This window comes from Acinonyx jubatus, chromosome C2 (genome assembly GCF_027475565.1).
Source record: "Acinonyx jubatus isolate Ajub_Pintada_27869175 chromosome C2, VMU_Ajub_asm_v1.0, whole genome shotgun sequence".
NCBI classification, from domain to species: Eukaryota; Metazoa; Chordata; class Mammalia; order Carnivora; family Felidae; genus Acinonyx; species Acinonyx jubatus.
The window spans coordinates 30417356-30437904 of record NC_069384.1 but is presented as its reverse complement, the minus strand read 5'-3'; the positions used below and the strand labels follow the sequence as shown (position 1 = coordinate 30437904).

The following is a 20549-nucleotide window of genomic DNA, read 5'->3' as shown; positions in this document are numbered from 1 at the left end:
AATTTATTATTTCCTCTTTCTTTTTACATTAGAACACAGTATTTTCATAAAGCTTCAGCATATAATGCATATTATATTTATTTTTGATTTTGGTATAACAAAAATATATAACATCCCTACGATAAGATGGAGCATAGCACAGATGAAACATAATCACAGAATTAAAATACTGGCAACTTTTATCACATGAAACACTTTATGGAAAGATGTAGTGAAGGCACCTGGTCATCAAGAGAGTATTAATTAGCAAAAAGGTCTAGGTTTGCCTGTGAAAAAAAAGATATACTACCCAAGGAAGAAACTAGGATTACTTTAGGCCTGAGTTTCTTTAATGTATGTAAATACTTTTCTATATCACCCATCTGGTTAACATAAAATAAAAAAAATAAACAATCAATAACTATATTTATTTTGCTTAAATATATTTTTTTACAGACTAATGAGCATTAAAAATATCGGAGGCACTTAATAAATGTAGGTAAATCTGAAAGCGTAACGTTTACAATTTAAATTATGTTTTAACAAAACCTGTATTTAAAAAAAAAATCATTATACCAGTACCTGGGTAGCTCAGTCGGTTAAGTGTCCAACTGTTGATTGTGGCTCAGGTCATGATCTCAGGGTTATGAGATCAAGCCCTGAATCAGGCTCAGAGCAGAGCACAGAGCCTGCTTGGGATTTTCTCTCACTCCTTCTCTCTCTCTCTGCCCTTCCCCTTCTTGTTCTCTCTCTCTCTCTCTCTCTGCCTCTCTCTCTCTCTCTCCCTCTCTCCCTCTCTCTCTCTCTCAAAAATAAAAGAAAATAAATAAATAAAGTTTAAAATAAATAAACAATCGTTATAAATAACAAACAAAAAAAATGTCTTTCCCCTCATCTCCTGTTTTGTTCCCTCTACCCACTTCATTTCCATATTGGTATGTGAAAGTATTGCTAGCCTTAAGAAATGCTACTTTTCCCACCTCACCAAAATACTCATCAAATCAAAAAAATACCAACTCACCAAGGGTACATTTTAATTTTATTAAAGATAAGTACTGAGAAAGGTCAGGAATTTCAAGGCTAAATCAAAGAAAGAGGTATATAAGTCTACTAAAAATAGATTTTCAAAGTAAAGGAAACAAAAATACTCCCCTAATTCATCTCTGGTTACTGCAAGTTTGGCACAGATATCTTCTTCTGTGCTGAAGGTTTAAATAGCTATCACAGCATTTCATAAATTTATACTTGAATTGAAAAGCTTTTCTTGTCTCCAAAAGAAAAATAGTCACATATTACTTACGTAGTAATTACAGGCTATGCAGCTGCCCTACAAAGCTTTACTATAAATGTGTTAAGCATGAACCACTACACAAACCTTTTTCAAATTGCATTAAATGTTAAGCCAAAGAAATGTCATCCTCCACACCACTTCACACAATTGCTTACACAAGAACAATGGCCATCTTCCTAGTCTGAGACTTAAATAATGTAATAGAATCAATGTTGTTGATTTAGGCTATGGTTGGTTAAAAGTCATTACTGTTATTCCTCACCAAGTAAAGAGGTCTATTTCCCCCTTATTATGCACAAGTGAAGCTTATGCTAATGCCTACAAATCTAAGAATGAATAAGCTTCTTTGAAATACCATTTAAAGATTGAGAACTCATGAAATAGTACCTCGTTTCTATCATGATAAAAATATTGACCTCAATTTCTATATTGCGCTGATCCTTACTTTAAGCCTTTCTAATGTACAATTGAAAGCTTATACAGCATTTCCATTTGCTTAATACTTTAAAAATATTAAGCTGGTCACACAAAGCACTGTAGTAGTATCATGCCAGTAATAGAAGAATAAAGAGGCCAGAAACCTATGAAAATGTTTTAAGGAAAGTTAATGGAAGTAAGATTTCTCAAAATCTCAACCTCACCTTTAGAGGTCTTTATATCATCCATTCTAAACATGTAGTATTAATAGTATTGTTTGATTTTTGTGTATTATTTGAACTTTGAAGAAAATGAATTTGGTAAGATTGGAGAATATTATAGCAACTAAAGGTGTCAGGCTTATGACCTAACACCTAGAGAAATTTGGGAACAAATTAAACTGGGCTTGATTAAGTTTTATTTTACCTCAATTCAAAGACATAGAGCCATTAAAATGCAACACACCCTTACTACTTTCTATTTTTGAAACTTTTTTGAACTGGATCTTGTTTAATGATTAAAAATGGCAGAATCATGAGGGATGTTATATAGACATCATTAACCTCTGACATCATGTGACAAAAAAATGGCATTGCCTGTGGCTTTCTTCCTAACACCCCACAAATCCAGTCTAACCATGAGAAAACATGAAACAAATCCTAGTTTGGGGTACCTGCCAGTACCCCTTCAGGCTGTCAAGATCATAAAAACAATGAAAGACTGGGGAAATATGACAAGCAAATGCAATATTCTATAATATCCAACTAAATAAATACCCTCGATTGGAGACTGGAGCAGAAGGAAGACATTAATGAGAAAACTGGTGAAATCAAAACAGTGGATAAACTATAATCATTATGTATTACCATTTGTTCATTCAGAGTAACAAACGTTTCCTAGTAATGTAAAATGTTAATAATAGGGAAAACTGAATGTCAAGTATATGGGAATTCTCCATATTATTTTTGTAACTTTTCTATAAACCTGAAAATATTCCAAAAAAAGTTTTTGTTAGTTTGTTTGTTTTTAATGGATGAGTATATTTACTCCCAGTAACTGAAAATTAACCTTTGTGTACACTAGGCTAAATTTTACTATATAATTCATCTCTCAATCTTACATCAACATTTAAAAATTACACATTAACTGCTCTCAGCTCCATCAACTTTTCTTGCATTTTAACCTACTTCTCCACTGAGAAGACTTGAGGAACTTCACATTCACAAACTCCTGTAACAACACTCCTTTAAAACTAGATGTCTAACAGCAAAGTGACATTGAGGTAACTTTCCCTACGGTACAGGCTAAAAAGTTAACCAAATTAAAATATTTACTTCTTTTATTTCTATAGATTGCAAAGAATGTCTCATTGAGTGTTAAAAATGTTTGGTCCATTTGAGACCAGTGCTGTTGATCATATGACTTCAGAAAATACAGTATCAGAGAAATGATAAATAAATCAAGATTTTGAAATAAATGCATAAATTCAGGAAAGTATCCACAGTGGTTGCTGGTGAAAGCAGATAAAAGGCAACCGATGTCTGTGTAAGCAAGTTTAATTTCAGTCAGTTGAATGAAACCAAATTTCTCTTTTTTCTTTTAGGAAAAAATTACAAAAAAGGCAGGATGTCAAATCTTATTCAGATGATTATAGTCGGTTTGATGGCTGATGGCCATAGTTTCAGAAGGTAACACTAGGAGTAAGGCAAAACTAATCTTAAAGCTAAACTTGCTCATTATATGGGGAAACAAACAAAAAAAAATACTTGAATGATTTATTTGGTCACAAAGGGCAAGGTCTCAGAAAAATCTAGACAGCAAAAATGTTAAGTGTATTTTTATAAAAGGATAACAAGCATGTTTGGACTTACCCATGAAAGTTGAGTGACTAGGTTAAGGAGTTTGGTGATAGGAAGATTAGATGGAAAAACAGGTCTCCATGAAGACATGGAAAGTGAGAAAGTGACAGGCAGTCCCTAAGTGAGAAATTCCCTCTGCGGATAGTGATATCCAGGACTTGCTGCATTTTCAGCGTTGTGTTGCACAAAACCTCTCCTTTACTCCAGACCTTGAAGTCAGTTAGGCTCAGCAGCCTTTGGTGAGTAAGGCTCTGGACATCACTAGGAAGGCAGACAGCATCCAGTGTGGGCTGAAGCATCATGCCAACAGAACGGTAGTTGGAGGAATTAGGATAAATAGTCAAGAGTTCACTAGAAGCAGAATAGCAGACCTAGGAGGGGCCACCTCTGGAAACTTTGATATTTGGGGGCAGTAGATGAAGTGGAGAATCAGGCATTTATGTGAAAATTCAATGAAAGAGCAATTAAAAGCTTGTAGGACTTCAGTATATTAAACAGCAGATACGTGGCTTGCATATGTAAAAATCAGATGTCTGGAAATAATACACCAAGATATGCATATCTGATGGTAAAATCAGGATTTTTTTTCCCTCCTAATTATTCAGTGGTTATCTAATGATTTTCCATCTGTATGATGTTCTTACCTTCCTCTTGGCAAGTCTGCATCATCCTTTTTCCACCGCACAGTTGGTTGAGGATCTCCCTGGACCTGACAACGAAATTCTACAGCTTCTTCCTCCAGCACCACCTGGTTAATTGGCCTCCTGAGAAATGTGGGTCGTTCTTAGGAAAAAAAAAAAAGGGAACAATGGTAAAATGAAATCAATGCTGTGCATGTCTTAAGAACATTATCAAAAAAAACTCTATCTCAACTCTATCTTGATAAGACCTTATTAATCCAATGCAATTGAATAAAATAAAATATTTTGGAACACAGAAGTAGCTACGGTTTGTATATAAGATCATATAATCTTTTGGGGATAAAATTGATTCTTCAGTGAATTCCTGAGCTATGGAAAATCCTATCACAAAAAAATCTGAACAGCGCATTTCACAGAAACACGGGAAGATATAAAAACGATTACTTTAATCTACCCCAATAGCTGAGTGAGAAAACTAAAAGTTGAAACTGATGGAAACTATCAAAAAGGAAACTAATATTAATGTTCCATCAAGAATGCTAGCATTAACTAACTGGAAATAAGACAAAAAAACAAACAAACAAACAAAAACAAAAAAGAACGCTACAGTGAATACACACAAAAAGTTGTGCTCTCGCACATGGTGTTATTTAAATTTTCCCACTTAGGCTATCACTTCACAAAGACTCAATACTTCCATATATGTTTTCACCTCGTGTATGGAAAGCTATCAACCCGATTTAATTTTTCTTAAATATAAAAGCTGTCAATCTGATTTTTTTCTTAAACAAAAATCACCATTATTATTAATTATTGTAAACTACTGTCATACATAATTTTCTAAGGCCACTTCAATTATCTTCTCCTCAGTGTTTCACAGATTTACCCATTTTTTTCTTTACTTAACTTTTATGTTTATTTCTCTCTAGTGTTCAGGTTCAGTTTTCCCATCCTTTACTCCTTGTTGTTAATTTGCACTTATCACCCTTAATTTGCATTTTCCACTCCTCTACATATAGCTAGGGAAAAATAAATCCCTGTCTATGAAAATTTTACCATTGAAGAGAAATATAAAACAAACAGTAGTTTTACAAATCTCTAAACACCTGAATTTCTTGTCTAGTTTCTTCCCTTTTTGATAATGGTCTGATACAGGATACATTACCACTTAAGATTTCATTAGCACATGTCTCCAAATCATAGGCAGTCCAATAGTTCTACTTATTGAAGTAGAAAGAGAAATCAAGGAAAAGAAAGATGAAATCCATTGGGAATTGACACAATTTGTCTGGCCATATGGTCGTATTCAGTCACTTAAGACTTTAGTTTCAAACCCAATTTAAAAATGTCAATAGTGGCATAAAAAAATTGAAACATATTTAGAAAAAAAAATCTTTAAAGAAAATCAATCACTTCAAGTAGCATATATTAAGAATATAGGATGGAAGTACATAATTTTATTGACTAAATAAGATCTAGATTTATAAAATAAATGTGTAAGTTGCAATAGACATATTTTATTGCATTAAAGTCAACAATCATTGGCATTCAGAAGGAAGACAACTCCAACTCTCCACTGTGAAGTTGACAGTAAGGATCAAAATTTTCTCTAAAACAGCAACCTGCATATTAAGCATTAAGTACCTGCACTCTGAGACCCCAAAATCCCAAGCCATAAAACAGGCAAATAGAACTTCTCATGGAGAGGTTTTTTTAATGAAGAATTTAGAAATAAAGCATAAGAACTTGAAAGGGGGAAAAAAAAAGTTGCTCCTAATTAGATTTTAGGTAGTCAGAATCAATTAACAGTTAAGTGTTCCCCACCCCACCCCTGCCCAAAGACAGAACAAATCTTCATGTTGGATGCAGTCATTTTGTATCATTCTTTTGAACCTTGGACACTACATGTTCCCAAGAACTATTTTAGCACTGGCTAGTTGATACTGAGCTACTGTTTCTGGCAGCAAATAGGCAACAGGATCAGTATAGTATCTTCATATAAGTGCTTAGAATGTTAATAGCAAAAATGAATCATTAGCCCAGAAAGCAGGATTGACTTGTTTTCTTTGCAATCACTCAGGGATGTTCATTCGATTCATCTAAAACTGAAATACCCAATATTAAAAGACAGCTAAGCCACTGTTGATGTCATTGAGATTGAGAAATGAGGAATTTTCCTGCCCCCTTTGATTTTAATGAGTGTATTGTACTACAACCTCGTATATGGACAGAAGTCATTCCCTCACCCACTCTTCCATTTGGCACATATTAACACAGCTTTTCCTATGTCAGGCTTTGAGCTTAGTAGCTGGTGAACAGCCAGCAGCTTGGTTTCATCAGAAAAGTGGTGGGATGGGCACCTGGGTGGCTCAGTTGGTTAAGCTTCCTACTTCAGCTCAGGGCATGATCTCAGTGAGTTCAAGCCCCGTCAGGGGCTCTGTGCTGATAGCTTAGAGCCTAGAGCCTCCTTCGGATTCTGTGTCTCCCTCTATTGCTGTTTCTCCCCTACTTGCGCTCTGTCTCTCTCTCAAAAATAAATAAACATTGACAAAAATTTTTTAAAAATTAAAAAAAAAAAACAACAACAAAAAAGAAAAGTGGTAGGAAATGAAGCCAGTCAGATAGTGAATGGCAAGACCATGAAGGGCCTTTCAGGCCATGTCAAGGAATGTGAGTTCTGCCCTAAGAGTGATAGAGAGATGTTGAAGCGTTTTAAGTACAGAAGCAACATTTTAAATAAATATGTGAAAAAGATTGTGTTGGCAGATCTGTGAAAGATGAACTAGAAGAGAAACATGAAGCAGTGAATTAGGTCAAATGGATTTTGTAAGAAATTACTTCAGCTTTGGCTGACACGATGGTTCTATGGATATGGAAAAGGGGCAGAATGAAAAGGTATCAAAACTGGGTGACCAATCAGAAGTGGATATTGAAGAAGAAAAGTCTAAAAGGATTCTCAAGTTTCCATTTAGCAGATTGGAAGGTAAAGCATGGATATGGGGTATGTATGTCTATGTGTGTGTAGATCATTTGATCACAGAAATGCTAGACAGGAGAAAAATGAACACCTATGCTTAAGCCATTGCTGATCAGGTTTCTGTTACTTGAAGTTAAATGCATTCTTTTTTTTTTTTTTTTTTTTTACATTATTTATTTTTGAGAGATGGAGACAGAGTATGAGCAGGGGAGGGGCAGAGAGAGAGGGACACACAGAATCAGAAGCAGGCTCCGGGCTCTGAGCTATCAGCACAGAGCCCAACACGGGGCTCGAATCCACAAACTGTGAGATCATGACCTGAGCCGAAGTCTGACGCTTAACCGATTGAGCCACCTAGGTGCCCCGAAGTTAAATGCATTCTTATTTAAGAAGATAAAGGAGGCTACTTACAAAATAGAAGGGAAAAAGAAAAAGTAAACGTCATCATATCTAGATATAGAAAAGCTCTTGAATTTCAAAAAATAAAAATAAAACATAAAAAGGGAATCAAAAGAAACTTCTTAAGCATGGTGAAGATATTTTATCAGAAATTAAATCAAAACCTCTTTTTAAAACTAGTATGCTAGGGGTACCAGGGTGGCTCAGTCGGTTAAGCATTGGACTCTTGCTTCATCTCAGGTCATGATCTCATGGTTTTGTGCATTCGAGCCCCACATGGACTCTCTGCTGATGGCATGGAGCGTGCTTGAGATTCTCCCTCTTTCTCCGTCCCTCCCCCACTCACACTCTTTCTGTCTCTCTCAAAATAAATAAATAAGGGGCGCCTGGGTGGCGCAGTCGGTTAAGCGTCCGACTTCAGCCAGGTCACGATCTCGCGGTCCGTAAGTTCGAGCCCCGCGTCGGGCTCTGGGCTGATGGCTCATAGCCTGGAGCCTGTTTCCGATTCTGTGTCTCCCTCTCTCTCTGCCCCTCCCCCGTTCATGCTCTGTCTCTCTCTGTCCCAAAAATAAATAAACGTTGAAAAAAAAATTAAAAAAAATAATAAAATAAATAAATAAACTTTAAAAGTAATGCTAAAATCATGCCTATTAAAATCAGGAACATGAAGGACATGCCGACATTAGTAATCAATAAGAAAAAGAAAGAAAAGTGTGTGTATTGGAGAATTGAATAACAATTTTGATAGTCGATAATTTCAACAAAAAATAAGAAGTACATAGGATCGATGTAGTAATGTTGACAGTATTAGAAAATGGGTGCTTTTAGAAAAAATGTGACAAATTCATACACTGCAAAATTAGTAAGTCACTGGAATCTTAAAGCTATTTCTATCTATCATCTATCTATTATCTATCTATCTATCTTTCTATCATCTATCTATCTAACATGGAAAATTTGCATGACATAATGCTAACTATAAAATAAATTGTATAACAGTATGTGAGACTAGTTCCATTAAAATACACATGAATATTTTCAGGCGAAGATTTTGTATGCTTTCTTTAACATACTACCTGCCACAAAATTGCAACATATGAATGCAATGAACCCAAAGGATAAACTTTACATTAGACTTATTCTGAAACTATAATTACTAAAACTAAAGTTGTCTCTTTATCCAGGGGACAGCATCAGGATCCTTGAGGGTTTTATGGCTTTCATACATGTTCTAAGCCCCACTGTTTTATATGGAGACACGTGGAAGAACCTGATTTATAATTCAAGAAGAAGGAAGATATAGGATCCCCTGCTGCTGTTCTGATGAACCCAGCAGGGGTGGACAACTTCGCAATGAACTTTTTCTATTCCCTTCTGCCCTCAAGCAGAGTCTAGTTGCCTAGCAACTAAATAACCACAGGACAGTATGTGGTATAGAATTTTTGGAAGTCTAGAATTGGCTCATGATGGAAATGTAATTCAATTGACAGGAAAGAGAAATAAAAGACAATGCAAATAAAAGTCATTTGCACATATAGGAGACATCAAGATGGGTTTTATACTGGAGTAACTTAGGTTACACCTTCCAACAAAGTGACAGTGACATTTACTAATACGTTGGAGTTTGGTCACAACTTTTAAAGTAGTATTCTGGGAATTTCCGTAGTACCCATTACAGTAATTATCCCTAAATTGTATTATTCATTATTCTAATTGTTTTCTGCTAATTATAATAAAATCACCTTCTACTACAATTTAACTGCCTACAAAAAATGGTATGTTAAAAACTGTAGGTTTGCCTAACATTTATTAAATGGAAATATATTTTTGTAAGAATCATTTTCCAGTTTCCTTAACTAGACTTTATTTCCAGAAAAATCTGAGAATCAGAAACATGAATATTGAAGACTAAAGAAGTTGTACAGGCAGAAAACATATTTTTAAAGGCTTTGCCTTTGCAGTGACTACTATTATTCTAAGCCAAACAAAAGGTGTGCTTTCAGACACAAATTATAAAAATTATAAGGAAATGTCTTGGGATTTGCTGTTTTATGTCAAAATGACCTGCAAATAAATGTAAAGTTATAAGGATTAGATGGTAAATTGGTAAGTAATCCCATTTGATACCCATTAATGCCCCAGGAGTTTGTACCCCATGAAACTTCACACAATCAAAATAAATATATATGAAACATCCTGAACTACTAAATAATGAGAAAAATTCATTTTGAGGCATGTAAATAAGGTCACTGATTTTTCCATGTTATCACCTTATGTCTGATCACATATTGAAAACTCGGGAAAAATCTCAAGGGCTGTTTTCTAACTGCTTATCAATTAGATTAGAGTCCCTCTGAATGGCCTGATCCCTAATTATATAGCCTTGGAGTGATCAAAGGCAATGTCTTTGCCAATGCAATTAACATTTTTTTTTATGTGAGATTAACTGGATTTGAATCACCTGCATAACTTGCTTACAAGGTTAATCTCTCTTGAGACAGTAGTGTTGTTTGGCAGTGTGGTACTATGTAAAGTACAGCTCTCAAGCAGTCAGGTCAATTTAGTTTCAAATTGGCATTCTGGAAAATCCAACTGTGTGTGGCTATAATAAAATCAAATGCCAAGTCTCACTGTAGTTATGCCAATAGTGTTGAGAAAACAAAATGTTCAAATTAATACAAATTACAATAAATCTGAAATGGGGTTGCATAATATCTCTTAAGTTTCTTATTTACATGCTACAGTGAAAGAAATTAAGTCCCCACTGAACAAGCTTCTCTTTTCAACTGCATTGAATATGGCTGTAAAATTGGCAATGGCTGTGTCATGACAGCTCTTACTAGGATAATCTTAACAATTTTTTAAATAATCTTTGCTTGACATTATGAAACTGGTGTTACAGCAATAATCACATAGGTAAGTCCTTTAGATCCTATAAGACCAAAGGCATGAAATAAAAGGACAGTAGAGGTAACCACTGCTTGTAAACCTTATCTTAACTTCAGCTGACCTGGAAGTACTTGCCAAGCTATAGTGTCTATTAACCTGGGAAGTCAGATGGCTAGCCTTAGTATGTCTCTTTTTATTTTACTGGGTATGCATGAGGGGACAGGGTTATGATAGCCATTGAATGTGAATTATTGTGCCCTTCCAAAACAGACTGGATGATAATGATCAGACTGTCTGAATGTGATGAAATAAATCCTGGCTGCATTAATTTTTTTTCTTGCCAAGAATTTTCTTTGTCTGAGAGAAGTCATCCTGTGAAGTAAAGACAAACATAGGTAAATGTTTTCAGGGGGGAAAAAATGCTTCTCTCACCATATCTTAGAGGCAAAGTTTCATGTTATCATTGATAATGTGATGTAAAAGGTCTATTCATCTTACTAGTATATTAAATCATTTAAACAGGGTTTGGCACATGGGAGGTGCTCAAGGGATGTTTGTTAAATGAGAAAATGAGTAAGAAATGTTTTGCTGTTTTAAAGTTTGCAAGCAAATATTATGTAAAAGATAGCTTTCAATAACAGTCTTAATTTTAATAATGCCTTATATTTGGAATTCTTAAGTGAAGGCCCAGGATATCAATAAAACTTAGATATTTCTTATGGTTTGGCTCTAAGATATCTTCTCTAATAGCTTTGCCTACTGGTATCTCAAATACAGGTCAGGCCACCACCTAAAATCTCTACTCTAATAACTGAAAATCAACATCAACAGCCTTAAATTCTGTCCTCATTGCCAATGAATGGCTACTTCCCAATCTGATCATTGTACAGTGAAAGCCATCAGTTGACACAGAGTTTCCAATAGTCTTTTTAGTGAGCAGCTATTAAATATGAATGAACAACAGGAGATCACTTGCTATTTGAAGAAAGCCTCCAGCGTAAAAGACAGAACAAGGGAGAAAAGGAAGTGGGAGGGAGTCAGAAAAAAATTAAGCAGGAAGCATCACAAGAAAGTTTTATTTGAAAAAAAAAGAGTTATTAAAATCCTGTGACACAAGAGAATTTAAATATCCATGAAACAAGAACAGAATATGATAAATGAGGAAGAATGAGAGAAAAGAAAGACCTGGGAGGTTTCACATCTAATTAATAAATATATATTTGACATATAAACTGAATAAAAATTATGGGAAAGGATAATTCACTAAATTGTTTAGTAATTTTCAGATTGAAATTGTTCACCAAGTAAAGGGAAAAAAAGTGGCAAACCAAGGCATAGTATTGAAACATTTTAGAACACTGGAATAATGATACAGCACTAAAACTGGAAAGAGGAAAGAAAGAAAGAAAGAAAGAAAGAAAGAAAGAAAGAAAGAAAGAACAAAAGAAAGGAAGAAAGAAAGATCACATAGGAGTCAGAAGCACAGTAGACTTCCTAAAGCAACAGTAAAGCTGAATGATTTTGGAGGAGAGATTTTAGTATTATAGGCAACGTTTTTTATTTTTGTTTTTGTTTTTTTAACTACATTTTATAACCAGCCATAGTATCAATTAAGTTTCGGATAGAATACATGCTTTTTACCCTGAAATTTATTCTAGGCTCCAGTCAAATAGAAAGCAGGAGAGAAACACTGTTCTGATATAGGAGTTAACCAGGAAAGAAACAAATACAGGATGCAACAAACAGGAAATCCAGCATGAGAGAAAAGGGGAGTAAACGTCAGGATGAAATTCTGGAGTAGATCTGAACAGCATCCAGCCTAGTTAGATTGGCAGGAAGTCGAAGGCCTCCAGGAAGGCAGTAGCAAAGACGAACTTAAGAGCTAAGTAGAATTTAGAGGATTTTAAACCTTCTGTTAGAGATTGCAAGAGTTCATGACAGGGGTAGACAAACATAACTAAAAGGAAAAAATGGCTTTATTGTTAATTTGAAGAACAAATAAGTGCCAGAAAAGAAATGCCATCATAATAGTGTAACATTTGCTCACAGTCCATATTTACATGGTTCTAATCACTCAAATTCGGAATCTTAATACAACCCATGTTTCTAAAGTCTATATACTGAAGGAAAGAAAGAAGGGGAAGTAGAGGTGAGAAGGTAGAGAAGGGGATATAAATGGGTCAAATCATCATCTTCCAAATAGGAAGTCAAAATAATGTATAAAACTGCACAATAAGGATATATTTAGAAATATAGAAATAAATCCCAGAAGAAAAGATAAAACAGGCTTGAAGTTAAGTTCAAAGATGAGGACTGTGTGTGTGTATGTGTGTGCGTGTGTGTGTTTGTGCGAGTGTATTGGAAGGAGGGGTGGGGCTAGTTATTTTTGTATTTCATTATAAGTTTGGTAATATTTCTAATGTCTATTAGTAGTGTAACATAAAATGTATTTTCATGGATTACTTTGATAAGCATTTAAAAATAATTTGGAAAAATTTATGTCATTTTTAAGTGACAGTGAAATTTTGGATAACAGATATCCCAAACCTACCCATAATTAGAAATTCAATTATAGTTTCTCTGACAGCAGGATCTTTAGAACTTAATTAATATACATAAAGTGCTAGGGAGTATTCTTTTTGAAGGCATCTTGACTGTGCCATAGATTTTAGTGTCCATTCACACTTTGATGCCTACTTCTTAATTTTATATTTGGTACTGCCCACTTAACTAAGCTGTTGTTTGTGACCAACATCTATTAAAGAAAAACAAATAGAATAAATGATTCATGGAGTATGGAATAGTAACATTTTGAAAATTAAGTTACACTGATCATGTCTTTGTCTAAATAGCAGATTTTTACAAGATAAACTGAAATGTTCAAACTAAACAACTTCTAAGTCCAAGCCCACACACTAAAGAATCAAAATACTTGTGGATGGCTGTTGGATACCAAAGACCTGTTATTCCTTTCACTGTTTCTCTGGCCATTTACAAGTGAATTAGAATTATACATTTTGAGCAATTAATACCATCAATTACTTTTTGTGTATAACATGCTTAAAATTTTTTTTTAACATTTATTCATTTTTTTCAGAGACAGAGAGAGACAGAGTGTGAGTGGGGGAGGGGCAGAGAGAGAGGGAGACACAGAATCTGAAGCAGGCTCCAGGCTCTGAGCTGTCAGCACAGAGCCTGATGCGGGGCTTGAACCCACGGACTGCAAGATCAATGACCTGGGCCCAAGTTGGGTGCTTAACCGACTGAGCCACCCAGGTTCCCCTGGGTATAACATACCTTAAAGTAAAGATCGAGTTGCAAAGAACATTTAAAATCTTCTGTAGCTACAGAGTGGTCACAGTAGGCAATTTTTTTTTCTTTTTAAGCAGAATTGCTGCTACATGAAAATAAAATTGAGAGCGGGGAGGGGAAAAATGTACCCAGTTATACTTTTATAAACCCTAGGTCAGAAATAATAATATCTAACAATGATGAAATATAAAGAGGTTTATTAGAAAATGTGTATGGATACAAAAGCACCCAAATAAAATAAAGAATTCCCCATTAAACATAGGACACTGGTTATTTTCTCTAAGAACTGAACAAAGTGCCTCTCTCAGGCAATCCTTGTCACATCCTTGATTTGGACAATCACTACTGTTGTTATGTTTTATTTCTGGGTTCAGATGATGTTTTCTTATCAATAATGGAATTTTAGTTTTTCCTTCAACTTAATATTGTACTTATAACCCCCAGGTCAGTTCTGACTAGTTTACACCATCAGATAAATGTTCTTAGTTTCTTAAATCAATTCTTCCAGAGGTACTGCCCCTAGACAAATCCAATCTCTTTGCTTTATGGCTATTTTCAAAATAATTTAGAAGTTCCCGTGTAACTCCTGACATGTCTAAGGACCTCCTATATTTCCCATCATGTCTTTAGGGAACATGAGGTAAATATTTCATAACACAGTCACATTTTGGCAAGTCTAATTGCTTTGGTAATGACATTAAACCCTTTCAATTTGCTTTTGAAGGCAGTATGTACTTTTGGAATGCAACATTTTTCTCTTCCAAAGATTGTGGCAGTTACAGAAAAATAGTAATGAGTGCTTCTTTAAATAGAACAGCTGTACGTGTGGGTTTTCAATGCTAATGTTCAGTGACCACTAATTTCATATCTTACCAGGAAAAAACTGTATTTTATTCATTATGGAGTGAAGCACATTTTGAGACTCTTATAGCTGACTGCATGAAATTGAAGGGCAAACTGATACTTGCCTGAGCTCTGTGGCACAGAAATTTACATGCATAATTTGAGCAATTTTATTTTTACTATTCAATTTCTTTAATGAATTATGGACTTTCTCCTGGTTTGGTCATTTGGGACTTCAAGCTGCTTAGTATCCATACGGAGTATTACCAGAGATTACTCGGTACTCAGCGTGATTGAAAAGAGAGGCCTGTTCTCAGGTACACACTCATAAAGCACACCTTAATGCTTTAAATGTAATGGAAATCATAACATGGCTATTTGGCTTTGGGGCGCTCCGATAACACCATGGGATGGCACATCTCAAACTACAAAAGCAGTTTCTTTTGGAATGTATGCAGAATTCTGATGCTTCGCTCAAACATGTTATAATGACCAGCAGTAAGATCTTACTCTAATTCATTAAACCAGAAGATTATTTTGCTGGCACGAAAAATAACTTAAAAATCACACTTATCTCCTATGTTTTTTAAAAAAAAAATCACACAATATCAACAATAGTCAAATATTTTTAAGCTACAGATAGATATAGACACACATGCATACATACATATACATGTGTGTGTATATATACATGTATACTTATGTGTGTACATATAGACAAATATCCATACACAGACTTAAGTGGGATTTCAGTGACTTCTGAAGGAATATTTCATTTTCCAATATCTTTAGGATCCCTACTTTCCCTAATTTTCTGTAATTTTATTTCTTTTTCAATTTTTCACAGCTGCCCTATAGCATTTTCCTTTTTTGTTTACTGTGCCGTCTTTATTCTACCCAATTTTCTCTTTCCTAATGCTTTGTCCACAATTTCTCTGATACAGATCTAATCAAGTTTTAACCTATGAATTCTATTACTCTGCTAAAGAGTCCCTTGGTTCTGAAATCTGAAGAAATATGAATATCATAGCAATGAGGTAGGGAAGCTGATGGCACTCCATTTACAAAGTTTACAAAAAACTCCATCTCTGCTGTTTTTCTGCTGGGCCCCATGTACTCATGCTCCATATTTTGCCTCTGAGTAAGCCAAGGAAGCTCTGTTCCCACTTCAAGGGGGAAGCAAGAAAGTTAATCCTTCTCTGAGTTTTGTCTTAGGGCCCAAACACCTGTTAACACCTAAGAAAAGCCAGATCCCAAACACATTCCAGGACGTTAGCTTCAAACAAACTTCAGCTGACACTGGCATTAATACCACCCCTTCTGTGATTTATGGAGTAAGACCTATTGTTCACCTGACACTTGCCTTTGATTGGACCCTACCCTGGATTCCTGGACCCTTACACCCTTTTGAATATAAACCGCTAGTCTCAAGCAACAAACAAAACTCATTCTTCTTTCCTTCAGAGTCTCCCACTCTGTCTGCTATTCTCTGTCATGTATACTATTCAATAAATGCTATTTTCACTTACTCTGGCTCACATTTGATTTCTACCCTGTGTGAAGCCAAGGATCCTTTTGGATGGTCCTCTGGGACTCTCTCCTGGGTTCTTGGACCCAGCCTGCCTGCATTAGCAAGAGAGTTTATGGTTGGTTTGTTTTTTTCCTAATTTTGATTGTATATATTTATATGTGTGTGTGCGTGTGTAGCTGGCTAGTTTTTTTTTATCGTATGCTAAAACTGCAATTATCTAAATTTGAAATTTTTAAAGCAGAAGACAAGTGAAATGTACTTGCACTACACTAAAAACACAAAACAAAACAAAACAAAAAAAAAACAAAACAACTTACCCAGTGTCTTACCCATAAAAGATACTTAATAAATACATCACAGTGGATAAACTTTAGATGGATATAATATCTCAAACAGAATTTTAGAAAGATGAATTTTTTTTACATTCTGATGAAAGGGAAAATCCTATAAATATATATGAATAAAGTAAATGAATTATTGTTTCAAAAGTTCTATTTTTCTTCATATCACAGATTTCATCTGATGGATAGAACCAGAAACCAAGACAAATCCAGTCCTTCACTACTCACCATAAGTCATAAGCAACTGTCCTTCTATGTCCTGATGTTTAGTATTAAAACATATTTACAATCAAAGGAAAAGTATATATAAATAGCAATTTATAATTTAAAAGAGAGCTTTACCAAAGACAGTCAGTTCTGCTGGATCACTGTCTCTTTCTCCCACCATATTGGTGCCAACACAGGTATACATCCCTGCATCGCTTTTCCTCGTGTTGGAGATCATCAGTTTTCCACCACGAATCTGTTAAAAATTAAAAAAAAGAAAGAAAGAGAGAAGAGAAAGAGAAAGAAGGAAAGAAAGGAGAAAAAAGAGAGAGAGAAAGTAAGGAAGGAAGAAAGGGAGGGAGGAAATGGAAAGGAAAATAAACAGCAAAGGGAAGGTGACAAATAAATCATTTTGAATATTTAAGCACAACATTTTTTTTCCCTCAAGGAAATAGCTCAGTGTCTAAGACAGAAAACTTTCCCAGTATTTTGGCATGTGTCTTTTCTTCTCTTAAATTCTCCTTCAGGATTAACCTCCATATTCCCTTTCTAGAAAATGTGTTTCATTCTTTCTCTCATCTGGTCCTATTTTGAGTCTTGTGAGTGCTTCTTAAATCTTAATGGTTAATCTTCACTCTGAAGTAGGTTGAATGAATTGCTATTGATAATTTGTTATCAGAAAGAAGTACTAAATACCTGCTTTTGGTAATATAATGGAATCCAACGTACCCAGAGTGATTCAACAAGCATTTACCGAGTACCTCTATGGGTTCTGCAGTGTTCTAGGCACTTGAGATTCACTAGGAAACCAAATAATAAAAACCTCTGCTTTCATGGAGCTTACATTTCAGTTGTTAGCATTAACTATTTATGTCTTACCTTAGCTGTATTTATGAAATAATTTTTGAAGAAGAAGGCAGGGGGGGATAAAAATAAATACATTTTTTAATAATGAGTATGAGTTGGTACAAATCATCGGCTTCTAAAATGTGTTCCCTAAATGTTTCCTAAATGAGACACATTTATTGACTGAATAAACCAATGAAAATGTTAAAATGTCTATTTGTTAAAGAGGATATTGAAGCAGAATTAGGTTTTTAGTAAGTGTATCAGCAACTCATAGCTTCTTTTCCAATTTTGTTTCTTTGTATTTATATAATTCAATGATCTTAACATCAAAATGGCCGAGTGTTCTTAAAGAGATATGAGATAAGAACATGCTGGTTTCCTCTGGCAATTTTTATCTCCTAGGCAAACAAAATCCACATAGGCATGTTCTCATCAGAGATATTTCAGGCTCTAAAACTTGTCATGCCACATAAAAAGGACTTTCAACTTTGTTTTTCCATGGGACAAAAAGGCCATCAACCTGTTCTTAATTAGGTATAGTGGAGTATAATAAACTATAAGTTATAAAAATGTCCATGGAGGCCACTCCTCCTCCCCCTGAAGCTGAGTTTGGCAAAATTACTTGATTTGACAGATGAAACTAAAGAAATGTTTCAATAGAAGGAAAGTGCTAGCACATTGAGACTTATGTTTCCTTGCTGCAGCTGGAATCTTGAGACCACTATGGGAACCAGTCTGAGCAGGCCTGCTGGAAAATTATAGGCCAAGAGAAGAACAAAGATGCCCAACTGGGTGTAAGTCAATTGCCAGACATGAGAGTAAGGTTATCCTAGATCATCTGGCTGCCAGCACATCTTTTAAACAAGCCACAGAAGCATGAAAAAACCTAGCAAAGATCAGCCAATCTGGCCCAGAATGAAGAATTGTCATCTTACCCACAGAACAGTCTAAAAAAATGGTTATCATAAGTCTCTGTATTTTGTGGTGGTTTGTACAAAGGGAAAGGTAAATGATGCAAACATGAACTAGAAACCCTTCTACATTGATTTAATTCTGCCACCAGGAACACATTTTCATGTTTGGTACCCAAACACAGACCATTGAGAGCCAAAGTGCCCCCAGTAATGCAGATCCTCATGCTGTCAAGAGTTTAAGCCAGAATCATAGGAATATATATTGTAATCCCCTATATGGCCTGTCCAGTTCTGTGTTATGGTGTAACCATAGTGTGTATGTAAAAAAAATCCTCATTTACCAGATATTTTTAAATAGACACCTAGACTATATGGATTTTTGACAGAAATGTCACATTTGCTCAGAGAAATGGACATTATTTTAAATAAAGTATATTTATTCTCAATAATTATATTAAATATAAACATTGTATTAGGAATAACCTCAGAAGTTTGAGGCATTTCTACTGTTTCAGTGGACTGGTTCCCATAAGTGTCATAAACAAAAGTTGAGTGGATTCCACAAAACCATAAAATAATTGCATGTCTTTCCCCTTTTCTACCTCTTTACAATGTTCTGGGTGTTTTGTTTTGAATATTAATTGTGATGAACCTAATCACCAATTTCCCTTGAAAGCAGACTATGTTTCTGCAAGAGCTAAACTGCAGAACCATAAAAGTCATGTTTACTTTGATTTTACTTCATACCTCCTAAACTTTTAAATGAATTCATGTATAAAATTTTAGTTATAAACATTGAAAAATTGGAAAAGGTACTTGAAGTACCTATCACCTCGAATCATTTTCTCTTATAATTTTGAAAATGGTGTAAAAAGAAATGTTCTAGGTAATTTGGCTCACAGCCATCATCTAACCTTTATCATTCATGTACAGCATGATCAATAAATGTATTTGAGATATTAAAATAAACCAAGTCATCAATATTGTAGTGCAATGATGTATGTATTTGAGATGTTAAAAAACCTAAGTCATCAATATTGTACTGCAAAGACATATTTACATATTCAGATGGGTGCAATTATTACTATATCATCTATACCTGAGTTGTTTAATTTCTGTCTCTTTGAAGACTCATCCTAAAGTTTTTTTGTTTGGGTTACTCCTTTTCAGTCCTTTCCATGATGTCTAAATGGTAATCAGCATTCAATGCTATTCTACACTTTTATTAACAATAACAAAAATAAAATGATCCATTTTAAGACTTGATATTCAATCTCTGTAGGAATTAATTTTAATTTAACTCACACTTATTCTTTCTTCCTTGTCATCAATTCGAACTTTGTCTTTTTTCCAGTAGATGGTGGGTTCTGGATGTCCCCTGGGAGGTTGGCACTCCAGGATTGCAGGCTCTCCAGCTGCCACTACAACATCTGTGGGATTTTGCCGGAAGTCATCTCGTAACACTGAAGAAAAACAATTCAATGTTTTTGAAAGAAAATTCAATGACAGCAACTTTAGCTTTCTCTTGCAAAAAGTAACTTCAAATCTTACTTACTTCATTTTAATAAACGTTGAATATTTACTGAGAACATAGCCATGTCCATTTTAAAATATTCTAGGGTCAACCTAAATGCTCAACAGGGAAATGGCTGACTATGTAATCATGTACCTTTGGTATAAATCTAATTTAAAAAATAAGAAAAGCCTAAGGAAAATAAGAAAAGAAATACTTGTGATATAGTTTTGAGATTAAATATTCAAGGTACAATATTTTTTATGCAGTATGATCCTACTTTCTATAAAGAAAAAAAACATATATACACATATGTATACAAATGCATTAAAATAAACACCTAAATTGTCAAGTTAGACTTAAAAGCCCAAAACAGGTCATGTGCACATGGTCTGTGAGCACATATGTATGTCAGTCTGGGAGGGGAAGTGGAGTGAGGACTTTTTGAGAATGCATTTTCTCATGACATGAATATGGACAAGATCTACACTGTTTTCATTACACTTCAGAAGATAGACTCATTGTTCACCCTGCAACGCACTAGCACCCACATACACAGGGCTACATTTTCATTCTCTCTGCTTCTC

The 20549-nt window shown here is 34.7% G+C and overlaps 1 protein-coding gene across 17 annotated transcripts in view; it reads right to left on the bottom strand.

The window, feature by feature from the left end:
• Positions 1-20549, bottom strand: part of ROBO2 (roundabout guidance receptor 2) — a 601494-nt gene that overhangs the window by 160215 nt on the left and 420730 nt on the right. For all 17 annotated transcript variants that reach the window (XM_053220676.1, XM_053220671.1, XM_027077544.2 and 14 more), the window contains exons 3-5: positions 19755-19912; positions 16822-16942; positions 4191-4329 (exon numbers count right to left, since the gene is read on the bottom strand). In XM_053220676.1, the coding sequence (XP_053076651.1) occupies positions 4191-4329; positions 16822-16942; positions 19755-19912 (418 nt within the window). The remainder of the gene's footprint in view (positions 1-4190; positions 4330-16821; positions 16943-19754; positions 19913-20549) is intronic.